The sequence below is a fragment of the Micropterus dolomieu genome, linkage group LG04 (genome assembly GCF_021292245.1).
Source record: "Micropterus dolomieu isolate WLL.071019.BEF.003 ecotype Adirondacks linkage group LG04, ASM2129224v1, whole genome shotgun sequence".
NCBI classification, from domain to species: domain Eukaryota; kingdom Metazoa; phylum Chordata; class Actinopteri; order Centrarchiformes; family Centrarchidae; genus Micropterus; species Micropterus dolomieu.
This window is the reverse complement of record NC_060153.1, coordinates 33587340-33603588: the sequence shown is the minus strand read 5'-3', so window position 1 is coordinate 33603588 and position 16249 is coordinate 33587340. Positions and strand designations below refer to the sequence as shown.

Sequence of the window (16249 nt, the reverse complement as noted above, 5' to 3'; positions counted from 1 at the left end):
GAGAGAGAGGGAGGAGAGAGAGGGGAGGGAGAGAGAGAGAGGGAGGAGAGAGAGGGGAGGGAGAGAGAGAGAGGGATGGAGAGAGAGAGAGAGAGAGAGGGAGGAGAGAGAGGGGAGGGAGGCAGCCTTCACAATATACACATACAGAGGTACAGACAGTAAAGGTGATGTAAACAGTAAAGGGATAACAAATAGTTATTTAATGTATGTAAGTGATAAATTAGGAACTAGTGGTGATGGTTCAGGTATAACAAATTGTGATTTAGGGATTAAAGGTTGTCATTTAAATTGTAACATTAAGGATGATTTAAGGATGAGGGTGACTTAAGCAAGACGTGGTGATTTAGGGACAACAAATGGTCTCAAAGGGATAACAAAAGGAGATTTAAGCTTTCCAGATGAATTGTGTTTTACAGGTCTTGATTCAGGGATACAAAATTGTGATTTAAAGATTAAATATGGTGTTTCAGGGATAACAAATTGCTACTCAGGTAATAATTGGACATGGTGCACTTTGCAGCGGGTGTACCTGTGAACTCCAGGGCACACACTCCTTTGCTGTGGTGTCCCTTCAGCAGCGACAGACACTTCAGAGTCTGGATGTCCCAGATGTGGACGGCCGGGTCTCTGCCCACCTGAACACACAGACAGCCAATCAGAAACGCTCTCAGTCAGTGTGACAGTGACATGCCGCCCTCTGATTGGCCGGGCGTACCTGTGCAGAGGCCACGTAGTCTTTGAGCGGGTGCACGGTGAGGCTGAGGATGTCGTCGTCGTGGCCGAGGTAAAACCTCTGACTGTGCTGCAGCCGGTTGTAAACGACGGCCACGGCGGCCACATGGTACACCACCTCCCCTGCCTGACTGTAGAACAGGTTGTTACGACAGTCAAAGCCTCGATACCTGCGCAAACAGGAGACAAGACCGCCACAATAAAGGTCACTATTGGTCACTTATTACAGAAGAGCACAAGCAGAGAATCATAGCTCTTCATCCTCCTGCTGTACAGAGGAGCAACTGTCTTTTCTAAAGACAGTTATATTGTGGTCTCGACTTTATATGTAAAACATACTGACATATATCACATATAACTTTTTTTTAAGTCATCGTAACACATTTTTCTAAGTTGACGTTCATTTTTTAAGACATAGAAATTAAATAATAAGAACATAAAGTAGAAATAATTACATTAATAACATCCAACGAAGGTTAAAATGAAGGGCAACTGGACTTGGTTGAAGATACTGGAAGACGTTTCGTCCCTCATCCAAAGGACTTCTTCAGTTCTGACTGACTGGCAGGGAAACTCAGCTATTTAACCTCAGTGGGGTCGTTGGCCCGGGTCATCGATACCGCCGGTTCGTTAGTGTTCCTTGTTGCTGTGACGACAGTCGTTACGGTCGTTAAGACTACCTGTGGCCGAGACTGAACGACCATCGTTGGTATCTTCACCCGAGGCCGAGACTGAACGACCATCGTTGGTATCTTCACCTGAGGTCAATAGGTTACGTCTTGACCTGAGGAAGGTCAAGACTCTGCAGTCTACTTACATCTGAAGGACAGAGGACACTCGTTTGAGGACCACCAGGTGCACATTTTAGACAGAGAAGATGGATGGTTTGAAAGAGGTGTCAAGGAAGCATCTACACCAGGGTGGAGAAGCCGTCATTGAACAGGGGAGGGGGTCTACGCCACCACTTATCCCCCACTTACAATGCTGTCCTTTCATCACTTCCCAGGAAACTCTACAAACGTAACCTATTGACCTCAGGTGAAGATACCAACGATGGTCGTTCAGTCTCGGCCACAGGTAGTCTTAACGACCGTAACGACTGTCGTCACAGCAACAAGGAACACTAACGAACCAGCGGTATCGATGACCCGGGCCAACGACCCCACTGAGGTTAAATAGCTGAGTTTCCCTGCCAGTCAGTCAGAACTGAATAAGTCCTTTGGATGAGGGACGAAACGTCTTCCAGTATCTTCAACCAAGTCCAGTTGCCCTTGTTTTTAACCTTCGTTGGAGAACTATGAGCTGGATGACTGAGAATCTTCATAGACATCTTAATAACATACAAACTAAAGATTCAGAAAAACTACTGCAACTCTATCATTCTATTGTCTTTCATTTCTATAGAATCTATTTAACTGTGTCTCACATTTAGAGTACATATATTTATATATATAATATTTTAGCTTTGATATTACATATTGTTGTTATTAATTAATAATTATTTATGATCATGTAAAAGCACTGAACTCAAACATAAGTCTCATTTTGAGAAAACAGTTTGCCTCATTATTTGTCAATATAGACGTAAAACAAGTTTCTTATGAAAACAAAACCAGTCGGCATAACTGTTGCTTTGACACTACCACATCTTATTTTACATAATGTATCTGTATCGTCATCAGTGATTCTGCCCAGGTACTGATTTCTATAAGTTCACATGTTGTAGTATCTGTTCAGCTAAAACTATTTAAATTTAGTGGATCAATAAACATGTGATCACATGTAGTAACAAAGATGATGACATCAGAACAATCCTTCACTCTGTCTGGTTTAGCTTTTAATCTGTTACCCGTGAACAAACTGCAGACGAAGCCCCTCCTCCGGAGCTTTCTGCCGCTTCAGGGAACCAATCAGCTTCTTCCTCAGCTGAGGCAGGTCCTCCTTGTACACCTGCACACAGAGACAGGTGAGTCAGACAGACCAACCTGTTCTCATCCCAGAGCATCACATATGGACGCTTTGTCACACCCCCTGGCGTCGCTTTTTAACACCCTGGGTAACATTTAGCATTATTTTTGTACGTGTCCGCAGTCAAGAAGAAATATGCAACGTCCGGTTAGACTTTCAAAATAAAAGTAGTGGTTAACACCACACGGGAAACGAACCACCCAATCACCTCCTTACTCAGTCTTTTTTGGTTATATATAGTAATACTTTTAGCATCAAAATGCGCTAAAGGACGCCACGTGCGTTAGTACCAGACGCAGGAGGACGTGACAAAGCATCCATATGTGACGACCTGGGAATGAGAACAAGCTGGGCAGACAGGTGCAGCATGTCACTGGTTTGTTTTCTGGTCACCTGACGCTCGTAGCTGGTCTGAGCTTCCTGTTCGATGTCCGAGTCGAGCTCCGGGACGTCCGAGACATCTGAGTCCGACTCTCCACTGTTGGAGTCAGCGTAACCCTCTGAAGACACCAGCCAGTAAAAAAGTTTATTAACAAAACACTGTTTTTTAACTCAAATCAGAAATCCAGGAAACATATCGACACGGAAAACCTGATATGACCTGAACCTGATGAATAATGATAACAAATGATGAGTAACTGATGATGACATGTACAGGTGGTGATTTAGGGATAACAAACATAGTCCTTCACAATTTAATAAAATAAATGGTTTGTTATTTACAGAAAGTTGTTTGGTTATTTAAAGAGTCATTTACAGATTTTCAGTTATGGATAACAATAACGTGTTGGTGGAGGTTTTAGAGCTATAAGTTAATTTATGGATGACAAATACTGCAGATTTACAAACGGCGTGCCGGTTGCAGTTGATAACTTCAGGGATTCCAGTCTGGTGTTAGGAGGGCCCAGATGTGGCTGGCCTACACTGAGACTGAGCTGGATGAAATCATCTCGTCATTGTAGGGCAGGATGTTGGCCAGCAGTGGGCAGGCGTTATCTGGGATAAATGCTTAAGTAATAAATATTAGTATTACCTTGGAGGAGGGGCTCCAGGACACCGTTCATGACGCCCTCGGGAAGAAACCTCCACTGGAAGACAGCATGGTCGGCACCACCGGTGCTGACGACCCATTGCAGGTCGTTGGACCAGCGAACATTTGTCACATGGGCAGAGTGACCGATGTACTTCTTGAATTTGGCTCCTGTTTGATGAAAAAGACGTAGAGTTTACACAGGAAAACCAGAATAGATCATGAAGCAGTTTAGTCCCACAGCTGGATTTACAAGGCGAGACTGAAGGATGCACCGCTACTGGAAGGGGGTTGGGGTGACTTTATCTGAGTCCTGTTAGCAAACCTAAGTCCTGCAGAATCCCTTATGAAATCTGTTTAGCTGTAACTTTCAGATTTTTAAGTATTTCATATTGTCAATAAGTAAAATTAAAAGGATCAAGATTGCCCCTGTAGTTATAGATGCATCAGAAAGTCCCCCAGAGCAGGGGCAGTGGCCTAAACAAAGTCTAAAAGTGGCTTAAAAGGTATTAGGTTCCTGGAAAAGTGGAAAAGTTCTATACGTCTGAATGTTTGTCAGACCGACCTTTCTTTGGGCAGGGGAACTTGAAGAGTTTGACCAGGCCGAGGTCGTCTCCTGTAACCAGCACGGCGCTGCTGTAGTTGGCGTCCACAGAGTTCACATTGGTGACGTTGGAGTATTTGGGCCAGATGCCGTTCACCTCCGTCCCAACAACGCCTGTCCATGTCATCCAGTGGATCCCCTTTGCCTCCTCTTTAGATAGCAGCTTACCCGCTACAGGACACAGAAGGAGATCAAAAGGTCAGAGGGTCAGGAGTGTTGGGGGAATTCCCAAGTCAATTACCCAGTCTAGACCGGTACGTCCCACATCAAGAATCCAGTCTAGACCGGTACGTCCCAAATCAAGGCCCAAGTCAGCTACCATCCCAAGGTTAGACAGGTACGTCCCAAGTCAAGGCCCAAGTCAGCTACCATCCCAAGGTTAGACAGGTACGTCCCAAATCAAGGCCCAAGTCAGCTACCATCCCAAGGTTAGACAGGTACGTCCCAAGTCAAGGCCCAAGTCAGCTACCATCCCAAGGTTAGACAGGTACGTCCCAAGTCAAGGCCCAAGTCAGCTACCATCCCAAGGTTAGACAGTACGACCCAAGTCAAGGCCCAAGTCAGCTACCATCCCAAGGTTAGACAAGTACGTCCCAAGTCAAGGCCCAAGTCAGCTACCATCCCAAGGTTAGACAGGTATGTCCCAAGTCAATGCCCCAGTCTTGATAGGAGAGCCTCAAATCAAGTCAGAAGACTTGACAAATCAGTTCCAAAGTAAAATCGCAGTCAATCTGCAACAGTAATGTCACAGTAAACCGTTTTTTAGTCTGTTGTGGCCTCAGACTAATACGGTACCTGGCATCCTATAGAAGAGCCGCTCTCCGGCACCATCGTTGGTCTGCAGGAAGCGGCTGTCGACTGACCAGTCCAAGTGGGTGATGAAGGAGGCAGAGCGACTGCACTCCCCCACCTTCTTGTACCGCTGGGCGACAGCGTAGACGTCCACCAGCCCGTCGTTTGATCCCACCGCCAGGAAGGAACCATCTGGTGAAAACTTCAGTTCATGGATCACCTCCTTCCTGTCCTTGATGTGCACGACCTCCGTCATGTCCCTGAGGAAAAAGGTTTGTTACGTCAAGTCCCTCTGCAAATTAAATAACCTGTAAATGTTGAACAAATGTCATGTTGTTCTTCCAACCAGAGGGGTTTTTGGCAGCAAACTCGGGTCCCAAACTTCTGCGACAATGCAGAGTTTACCAATGTGATGTGTGGAGTTCGCCAGGGCTCAATCCATGGTCCTCTTTTATTTTAATATTTAAATTATTTCCCCAAACAATAGGTTATGTTGTTGCGTTGTGTTATTTTCTCATTGAGTCTTTCCTGATTACATAAAAGTGATTAGATGAACCTAAACTTCCTTCAGCCAATCAGAAAAAACTAACATTACTGTCTTTGGCGTATAAGAAGCAAGGTTGAAAGTCAGCTTTCTCTGTCTTTGAAAACCAAAACCAAGTCAGAAATCTCACAACACATTTGATGTAAACATGCACTTAGAGTTAAAGTGTAACAGTCACATAATTTCAACAACAGTGCCTCCATAGTGTCACCGGCCAAGTTAAGTTTCAACCTCTTATTCTCATAACTGTGACTATGGGGCATGCTAACTTTGCACTTGTCACCTTTTAGAGATTGGGAAAACGTGAGTCCAGCCAACAGCACAATCATAAATATGGCAAAGCACAAACCCAGGCACAGGGATCTACTTTTGGGCCGACTTCCCGGCTAACCGAAGTGGCTGTTGGGTTAGCCAAGTAACAAACTACCTTTTCATTTGAAGTAATAACATATTGGTGTTTGATCACAGTAATAACATGGATGAACCAGTTTAGTAGCAACACCATTCTTTGGCCCTGCATTAGTGTGGTCACCTGACACGCAGCACTGTGAAGGATCCGTCCTTCATCCCCAGAGCAAGCTGAGAGCCGTCGTTGTTGAAGGAAACACTGCGGACAGATTCCTCCATGTTACAGCGAGCCAGCAGAGTGTGATCAGGGAGACTCCACAGCCTGAGAGACAGTGGAGAGACAAACGGGTATGAGGTGACCGCGCCTGATCAGCAGCCTGGCGGCGGCGGTCGTGGTGATGGTGGTGGGTCAAACCAACCTGACAGAGCGGTCGTCGCTCCCGGTAACGGCGACCGGCTGTTTGGGGTGCAGGTCAAGCGCCCACAGCTCGCCCTCACTGTGACTCTGCATCAACAGAACCGGTTTGTCGCGGTCTCGGACCATGACCTCGAAGATCTCGCTGTCCTGCGTACCCGCCAGGATCCGGTCGGCCTTCCAGCAAACACTGCGGATCGAAAGACCTGAAACAGAAAACACGGCTGACATTTAGCAGCAGTTTTGCTTTAAGGTATACAAGAACATAATGATGGATCCACCTTAAACACTTGCTGTGGTTCCATGTTGACGTCTTTGAAACCCAAACCTCATAAAGGATCTCATCCCAACACCGGGAGTCAAAATGTTTTACACAGTTCATACGTGACATTTACAAAGTGAAATACTTTCTTGGTCAGTTTGTTTTTCCAGTTGACTGAACACATCTCCATCCTTTGACCCGGTAGAGCTGTGACTAATGATTATTATCCAATGACTCGATTGTCGAAATGTCCATCTCAGTTTCCAAGGTGACCTCTTCGAATGTCTTGTTCTATGAGATTCAGCTCATGTGAAAAATGTATTTAGAATTGAGAAGGTGGGAAGTTTGACTCAATGACTGAATAATAAATGAATAAAATTAAAGTTTAAGATTCACATTTTATGAAGATAGGCTAATCAATGAATTATTAATTCTTGTTGAACTGTTGAAGAAGAGCAGCTTTGGTCTGACGAATATTTCTGACAGACGGCCGAGAGATTATTTCAGTGTCACAGTAGTGGAGAGTTCAAATATTTTATCTCTAGAGTTATTGGCAAACTGATTGGACCTTATTGACTCCGACATACTTTTATCAGAGTGCCAGAGCATGAGTTTACTTTCAACTGTTTTTATCTGTTTTCATTTAAACCCTGATGGTTTTAAGACTTGTGTGTTTTATTTTTCTTGATGCCTCACTGGCTTCCCATCATAAACGAAGCCAATTGTTCTTGAAACAGAAAACTAAAACAGAGGTCTGACTGCAGGTCTGTCAGCTGGTGGACCTGATAACAGATGTTCAGACCTTTGTATCCCTGCTCAGCCTCTCTCAGGTCGATCTTGGTGATGGGTTTGAAGTCGGTGTCCCACAGTCGGATGCAGCCATCTCGTCCCCCGGTGGCGAATCCCTCCTCACAGGCGTGCATGCTGAAGATCCCAGCCTGAACAACACATGAAAATACACCGTCAGTCCCTGCAGAGGATCAACATGTTGTAACTTATGCTCCCTTAGACTGTTCCCTGCTGTAAAAACTCTCTCTGATGGATTCTGCACGTTTGTTATTTGAGTTCTGACCATGTGGGAACCTCTGGATCTGAAAAGTGAAGCCTTAAACCTGCGTCCTCTCCAGCAGCCAGCAGGGGGCGACTCCAGCGGCTGCAGAAAGAAGTGTGATTGTATAGAAGTCTGTGAGAAAATGTTTCTACTTGTCAGCTGATTTATTCCCTCAGTAAACACTTTCCTGATGAGTTTATGGTCTCAGTCGCTAGTTTCAAGTCTTCTTCAACACAGCATGATGTTCATTTAGTAAATTATGGTCCCATTTAGAGGAACAGAGACCAGGAAGCAGGGGAGGCTTTAGGGCGGGGCTACAAGCTGACTGACAGGATAGAGGCGACTCGTATCCGCTGCTCTGTGAACATTTAACCAGCGTCGCTGAAAAAGCTCATCAGGAGTCACTGCTCATTTTTAAGTTTTAAGCCTGTTTGTCGCTAGCCAAAATTAGCATCCCGGCTAATATACACAGTTAACATGAATTACAGATGCACCTTGCTAACCAAGCTAGCTAGCTCCGCCCTCTTGTCTGTTTCCAAAAAACCAACAAGGCGACGGCAAAAATGCCAAACTGGAGGCTTCAAATGACGTTACTGCGTATATATTTTTGGGTTCTCTCGTAGCGTAATACGAAGCGACTCAGCGGCCAAAACTATTTTTAAAAGTACTTTCTAACCTGAGTACGTGTCCTCTCAGTGACATTTTGTTTCAGGCGATGTTGCATGATGCCTTTCAACAGTGTTTGTGTTTTCAGTAAACTCAGTCTAAGTGCTAACCAGGGTTCATCTTAATATTACTGCCCACTGAGTCACTGACAGATCATCCCTGAACTGGCGACATCATCAACATCAACATTTCATTTCTTCCCTGGTTTATACAGCGAGTGTTTATGAGCGTATAATTATGTTTGTATCTATATATGTATAAATATATGCTGTATAAATACCCCGTGTGCAGCCTGCACAGTCCTGATCAGCGTGGTTCCTCTCCACACGTAAACGTCTCCGTTCAGAGCTCCAGAGTACGTCAGCTCGTCTTTGGCCGCAGAGACACACAGGATGGTCTGCAGGTCGCCCGTCTTCCCAAAAATCCCTCTCTTGGGGGTCAAAGCGTTTCCACACAGAGTCCAGAACTACAGACACACATAAAAATGACTGATTCACATAGAGATGTTTACAGTGTGTAATCATTACAACAGAAAGGTGTCTATTTAAAAGCCAACAGGAAGTCATCACGTCCTGAATGTTAACGTTGACGTCCTGTCTCACCTTGATGTGTTTGACTCCACAGCTGACCAGACGGCTGGACTGAACCGGATCCCAGGCCACGTCAAAGATCTGTAGGAGAGAAAGAAAGTAAACTTTATTTACATTGTGTCTTCAAAACAAGGAGAGGGATAAACGCCGTGACTTTCGATGCGTTTCAGTGTGAATGAACGAAGAGTCGTACTCTGTCTGAGTGTCCGGTTGCCGTGGCGAGGACTCTTCCTCTCCTCCAATCCCAAACACACAACGTGTTCTTGGCGTCCAGACCGACCGACGCCAGCCGCTACGAAAACAGAAACAACCATGTAAGATTCGAGTAAGATCCCTTTAGTTTGACTGTGTTGAGAGGCCCCAAACAAAAGAAAAGTTTTCATTGTTGAGGCTCCCAGTTTTAAAAGACAACTAAAAAAACCCCTTCAAACATTGATGTAGGTGAAAGTTGTATAATTGTGTGGATGTGTTGTGATGCATTTTGCTTGACAGTTTGCGGAAACGTGCACACATACTTTTTAGATTCATGTATTACTTGTATGTGTTATGTTTTGCTTGTTGTATGTGGACCCCAGGAAGAGCAGCTGCTGCATCAGTGTAGCACCGCCCACCTGAAACACTCAAACCACACGATTGGACCATGCCATTACTTGTAAACTGACTGACAGGTCATCATTAAGTTTCAGTCGACATGTGAGTGTTGGAGTTCCTCAGGGCAGCGTCCCGGGTCCTCAAGTGTTTCCAGTATACAGAGTTTATATGTGCAGATGTTTGATATTTATTGTAACATAAATGAACACGTATCAAAACACGAACATCAATGAACACATGACGCTTCATATAAAGTCATTTCAATCGACTGTCTTTAAACAAGATGCTGTTTCTGCTGTTTACAGTGTGTTTCGCTGTGTTCACGTTGAATCCAAACATGTTGTTCAGTTATTTAACTACATCTCAGCTCTGATTCAAGTGTTTATCTGAGTTTGATGATTATCGTGATATTTGTGGACACAATAATCGTAGCAATAAGATTTGATACGGGCTCATCCCTCCACACAGGAAGCTCAGAAATCATCTAGTCTGCCTCGTTTCTTTGTGTTAGGAAACTGCCATTTCTACTCAGAAAACTTCAGTTTACAACAAAATACACAAAATCTGTTTGACATGTCCATAAGTTAACCAAATAATAAATAATATAAACATGTTATATAAAATAGAAAGCAATCGAAAGATTTGAATAATAAAATACTAATAACTCAATTTTCAAAACAGAAACAGGAATTTATAAAATGAAATGACAAAATATTTCCTGGCCACTTCATTCAGTGTTAAGGCCGCACATGACGCAGTGACATCATCACAGGAGGGCGTGGTTTCACCTGTCCGTCAGAGTCGAAGGCCAGACAGGCCACTCCGTGAGTGTGGACGTCCCTCAGGATGGAGACGGTCTGCATGGCGTAGGTGTCCCAGATACAGATGAACGGGTCTTTACCCACCTGACCCGTCGCCACCTGGATCTTATCTGGATGCATCGCCAGACTGCGAGAGAGAGAGAGAGAGAGAGAGAGAGAGACCAGAACATCAGCGCCCCCTACAGGCTGCATTACAAACAGCTTCCTGGATCTTTTCCTGGCGCCGGAGGACAGATCACTCAGTCATTCAGATCTAAAAGGTTCATCCTCTGAGGAGCAGGAAGTAGTTCTGAGCGGATGCCCCGCTCGCCTCACGCCTCCACTCCCAGTTTGAAAACCACTGATTTAAAACGAGAGAACAAACTGAGCCGAGGAGCTTCAGTCAGCAGGACGAAGGACGAGGCAGCTTCACCGTCAGCGCTTTTCCTCCGGCTGTCAGCTTCCATCAAGCCGCGGGACTGAAACACCAATCCCCACTTCCTGCCTCCACCTCTCGCAGCCAGCAGCGTGGTCGCCTGGTGTGGCGGTGGACGGCTGAAGGAGCGTTCCAGTGGATTCATCAGTTTCACAGTTTGTCAGAAGAGGACCGGACGCCAAATCACCAACTCCTCTACAGCTCCAGGATCAGGTTACAGTCACCTGTCTGCATCTCACCTGCATGAATATGATTGGACGGTCCAAGTCAGCTGGTGGTGAGAGGTCAGCGCTCTGAACCGTTTATCAGCTCTGAGTTCGGGTCATAAGCCTGCAGGCGGTATCAACCATTATCAACGATCATTACGTGTGACGGAGCTAAGAGGTCTTTGTTCAGGTTCATTGGGGGGGCTGGATTGCCACCTGGCAAAGGGGGCCCTAGATCCCCAGGGGCCCCAAATACCTTAGGCTGTTGCTTTGTTTTTAATGACTCAACTGACTTAACTTGGACTTGACAAATTTCACGTTTTGAGGGGGGGGGCAAAGGATATGCAGTAAAGGGCCACTGGTCGGACTCGTACCCAGACTGCTGCGACAAGGACCGAGTCTTCGTAAGGGGGGGCGTGAAAAACCAACTGAGCTAAACGGCGCCCCCCGCAGACTGTTTTCTCCTTCCTGTTTGCTGTGGGTGATGCAGGGACTCTGAAGCCTGGTTCTAGGTCTGACAGGAATCGGCTCACTGCTCTGAGGTTTAGATTTATTTTACAGTGCAGCTGTTTGAGTGTTCTGCGGCTGAATGTCATGATTATAATGATCATATATATAATTTATTATAACTTCAGGCTGCATGCGTTGTATTTCAGAGACGGGTTGAGTAGTTGTGTAGTTCCAGTTGCCTTGATGATGTTTTCAGCTGCTCACACAGCGGGAGACGTCTTCCTGCATGTTGCAGCTGGATAATGTGTTTACCTTCTTCCTGTTTGTCTCAGATTAGAGTTTGTAAAATAGGATTGTCTGTATATGTGTGTGTGTGAGTGTTACTGTGTGTCTTGAATGTAAATCTGAGTCTCTGTGAGATAAAACATGATTTGTGAAGTGGGTCAGAGAGAGGCCTGCAGGTTAGCCTGCAGCAACATCTGCAGCATCTGTCGCTGCATGTGTGCATGTGTGTGTGCGTGAACTACAGGACAGTCCTCACAGTTTCATCGGTTGTTTCCCTGGAAACACTCTCCTGCCACTCGCCTCCTGGTGTCACAATCAGATTCAAAGATCAACCTTTTTTATCGGAGTCCACGTTGGTCCAGAACTGCACGACATACTGTATACGTGTACATGTACTGTATGTGTATACATGTACTATGTATGTGCTGCTGTCTGCAGGTTGAGCTGATCTTCAGGAGTCACGTTATTTTAGCCGCTATCTTTCCAAACATACTTCAGTGTTGAGCAACTTTAGATCTTCGGATGTGTTGAGGTCATCAGCCTGTAAAGACACTCAAGGTTTCAGGTAAAACAAACAAAGAAACAAACAAACAAACAATTGACTCTTGTCCACAAGTATCACACAGGAAAATATTTGTACTTCACAAAATAACAGCTGTGGAGCTCAAATTACTGCTGTGATCCAATGCACTGGTTTTGTGCTGTGGGAATGTTCTGAGAAGCTTTGGGGAGTTTACAGGATCGTTTGTTTCTGCACAGATTCACAGTGATTAACGTTTAAAATGTGTTTTATCTCCAGTGTTTTCAGGTAAAACATGTGGTTCCTCAGATAGTACTTACAGGAACCCACAGAAATATTATTGTCATTATTTAGTATAGGGTTAGGTTTTTCAAGTATTAGTAGTTCAAAAGGTTTTTAAAGCAGTAGCTAAATGTCCAGTTACAATTTAAATAAAGTCTCTTAAAAATGATCCATAAATCTCATGTTTTTTGTATGTATACATGCACTGCGAACGTGCTGCTGTCTGCAGGTTGGGCTGAACTTCAGGCGTCACACTGCCTTCGTACAGCTTCCTGTTCTGAACACCAGTTTGGTTTTTTACACTCCTGTCTTTAAATACTACAGTACCCATGAGCCTCGGCGGCTGATGCTGTGGAGAAGAAGCCAGAATGTGAACGTTTGATCAGGGTGACGGTTTGTTACGGTTTCTGGGTCGAACACTGTGTTTTGGGCTGTGAGGTAAGTTTTCTCTCTATTGGTGGGCGTATCAGAGGTGTTACCCAATCAGCAATGATCATGTGACAGTTCAGGTGCAGCTGAAACTGCCCGGACGCTGGTTCACATCTCTGAAACCAGGATGCTGGTTCATATCTCCGAGACCACGAGGCTGGTTCAGATCTCTGAAAACAGGGCGCTGGTTTAGATCTCCGGGACCAGACTAGTGTGGCAGACTTGAACGACCCGGTTGATGCTACGTTTGTCCGACTAGCATACAGACTGTGACGGTATGTTCTACCTTTTATGATGAGATATGATCACAACCACCTCCTCACCTGATGATGTCGTCGTTGTGTCCCAGGTAGAACTTCTGGGTGTGGTCTCGGGTGTTGTACACCACGCCCACCCCTGCCACGAAGTACACCACCTCTTTTCCCGCGGTGTAGTACAGGTTGTTCCGACATTGGTGGCCTCGGTACCCGTGGATCCACTCCAGCCTCAGCTGGCAGCGCGGCGCCGTCTTATCCGACATGTCGGCTTAAAACTACAAACTCAGCGTTAAAGATCCGCAGAGAAGAAAAAGAACGTGTTCTAGGTTTGAACCAGGAAGTCCGATCCGTCCTGTGCGACGCTGATGTCGCATCTGCTACCAGAACTCTCTCCTGTACCAACACAAGGACGCTCGTCTCCGTGTCCATCCAATCTGCTGCAGGTCCTATCGCTGATGGGAGCTGTAGTCCACGGCTGAAGTCTCTGTAACTGTGCAACATCCAGCTACACGTCCCATAGCTCCGGCCTCGCTGCTGCTGCCTAATGTTAGCCAAGTCACCCAAACTCAGTGGACGATTGTGTTTCAGACAGAGGCAGCGAGTCGGCGCATAAACAACTAATGAAAAGTTTTTCTGTTGAGGTTTAAACGTCTTGACCTTTGACGACCAGCAGAAAAGCTTCAGTCCTTCAGGTCTCAGAGTTGGGTCAGGTGGTCTCAGGGGTCCGTGTAAACTCAGGCTGCTTGATGAACCTCAGTCCAAACCTTAAATTAATGCTAGTTAAAATATTTTAGCCGTCAACTTTCCAAACATACTTCAGTGTTGAGCTACTTTAGATCTTCGGATGTGTTGAGGTTATCGGGCGGTAAAGACACTAAATGTTTCAGTGAAACAAACCAACAAAAAAGTGACTATTGATGCGACTGATCTGGAGCTGATCAGGACGCTCGTCCACAAATATCACACTGAAGAAAATATGTCAAGCTGTGGAACTTTACAGGAACGTTTAAATGTGTTTCACCTCCAGTGTTTTCAGGTAAAAGATGCAGTTCTTCAAACAGAACTTACAGGAACCCACAGGAACATTTTACTGGATGTTTTTAACCTCACAGAAACGCATTATTTTTAATATTTAGTATTGGTCCATCAGTTTTTACAATAGATGGTTTTGGTAAATATTTGGTTACAGTAGTTTAAGGAAAATCACTTTAAAATGACTCATAGGCCTACATCAGATGTTTTTAGGAATTTGGGGATTAAAAGACAAACAGCAAACACGAATTAAAATAAATTGGTTCTGCAGATGTTCTGAAATCTCTTTTTTAAGGTCCTTTAAATAAGGAACATTTTACTGGATGTTTTTAACCTAAACATATTTCCTTTCGTTTTTTATGGTAAATGTTTAAAGTCTCTTTAAAATTAATTTTATTTTTAACTACCGCAAATTACGACAAAATAAAATAAACCGGTTCTGCAGATGTTGTGAAATCTCTTTTTTTACAAGGTTATGAAACAGTTTAATTATGAAGGTGTTTTTTATTTACTCATCTGCAGGGTTCCTGATGTGGTTCCTCTGGGCTGCTCTAACGTTAAATGAGACTCAGCAGAACCGGAACCCACAGGAACCTTTTAGTGCAGAGAAGGTCAGTATAAAAAATAAAGATTTAATCTGTCAATCAGCTGTAAGAACCGTGTCGCTATAACCTGCGTTATTCTGCCGATGGTTGGACTAAAATCACTTGCAGTGAATTTAATTTAAGCTGATTTTACTAACTGAAATCACAGAAAATCCCTCCGCTGATTCCCGCCGCCGTCTGTCCGAGGTTTCCATCTAAAATCCGGAGATTAAAGCGCCGATGTTTCGCCTTCAGCCCGAACCCGAACCCCGTCCGACACCGACCGCACCTGCTGCTGCGGGCCGGCGGAGAGGCGCTATATTCCGGCAGAGACCCGCGGCAGCTCCGCGGCTCACAAACAGCCCGGAGAACCAGAAAAAAGATGAAGGAAAGTCGGGATCTTAACGGAATCCCGAGGATCACCGAAGGGTAACGGAAAGAACCGACTCCACTTCCTGGTAGGACTTTCAGAATAAAGTACTCACTGCCAGCGTTTTCGTCATAGTGGATAAAACCTGTTTTTATTAACAGAAACGCAAATAATGACACTTATTTTACTTTCTAATAGTAGCTTTTAATAGCGCATAAGCGTGTCTTCGCAGCGCCTGGCTTTTCAAGTAAATTAAATTATAGTATAAATCCTACAGTGTAAAAAAGGTTTGACTCCTTCAGTTTCCGGACTCCTCGCGCTAACCTCCGCGAGCTTCCCGCCTCTGTCGGAGCGTCAGGTCAGGTGCGGTTTCGGCGGAAGTGCGCTCGGAGCGCAGCGGCTTCGTGAATCCGCTCGTCTCTCTGCGCCCAGGAGCCCGCAGTGCATGATGGGAGGTGTAGTATTCTAGCCAGTAACTGGCAGGAGGATTCCCCATCTGGAGTCCTAAACTGCTGCAGATTAACCGACGGCAGGCTGACTTCAGATCAGATCTGACCCAGGAACCAGATACACAGAGATCCCCTCTGAGACTCGGAGGCAACACTCTGATTAAAAACCCTGAAACAGATTCTACAAGCTAACCTTCACAGCACGTCACCTGGCTAATGTTAGCATTAAGTCGGAGCCTTACTCTCTTCCCATTGGCTCACACACTTGGGGATCCTGGTGGGTGGGGGGGCTGATGTGATGCGGACCAAACTGATCCAAAATACTGACCCACCTCAAGCAAGAACATCTGCGCCTGAAAAGAGCCTTAAAACTGCGTCAGCGGCCAGCAGGGGGCGACTTAAACCTGCGTCCTCTCTAGCGGCCAGCAGGGGGCGACTTAAACCTGCGTCCTCTCCAGCAGCCAGCAGGGGGCGACTTAAACCTGCGTCCTCTCTAGCGGCCAGCAGGGGGCGACTTAAACCTGCGTCCTCTCTAGCGGCCAGCAGGGGGCGACTT

At 45.4% G+C, this 16249-nt stretch overlaps 1 protein-coding gene across 5 annotated transcripts in view; it reads right to left on the bottom strand.

The window, feature by feature from the left end:
• The window catches only part of LOC123969649 (echinoderm microtubule-associated protein-like 6), a 35376-nt gene extending 20115 nt beyond the window's left edge, over positions 1 to 15261 (bottom strand). For 2 of the 5 annotated variants that reach the window (XM_046047232.1, XM_046047233.1), the window contains exons 1-15: positions 13325 to 15261; positions 10382 to 10541; positions 9196 to 9294; positions 9015 to 9083; positions 8693 to 8878; positions 7498 to 7633; positions 6438 to 6639; positions 6203 to 6340; positions 5130 to 5386; positions 4296 to 4505; positions 3734 to 3901; positions 3094 to 3200; positions 2582 to 2682; positions 716 to 902; positions 530 to 635 (exon numbers count right to left, since the gene is read on the bottom strand). In XM_046047232.1, the coding sequence (XP_045903188.1) occupies positions 530 to 635; positions 716 to 902; positions 2582 to 2682; positions 3094 to 3200; positions 3734 to 3901; positions 4296 to 4505; positions 5130 to 5386; positions 6203 to 6340; positions 6438 to 6639; positions 7498 to 7633; positions 8693 to 8878; positions 9015 to 9083; positions 9196 to 9294; positions 10382 to 10541; positions 13325 to 13521 (2323 nt within the window). In that variant the 5' untranslated portion in view covers positions 13522 to 15261. Of the gene's footprint in view, positions 1 to 529; positions 636 to 715; positions 903 to 2581; positions 2683 to 3093; positions 3201 to 3733; positions 3902 to 4295; positions 4506 to 5129; positions 5387 to 6202; positions 6341 to 6437; positions 6640 to 7497; positions 7634 to 7767; positions 7849 to 8692; positions 8879 to 9014; positions 9084 to 9195; positions 9295 to 10381; positions 10542 to 13324 lie in introns of all 5 variants that reach the window. The other 3 variants (XM_046047235.1, XM_046047231.1, XM_046047234.1) reach the window with 3 other exon arrangements.
• Between the last annotated feature and the right edge of the window lie 988 nt (positions 15262 to 16249).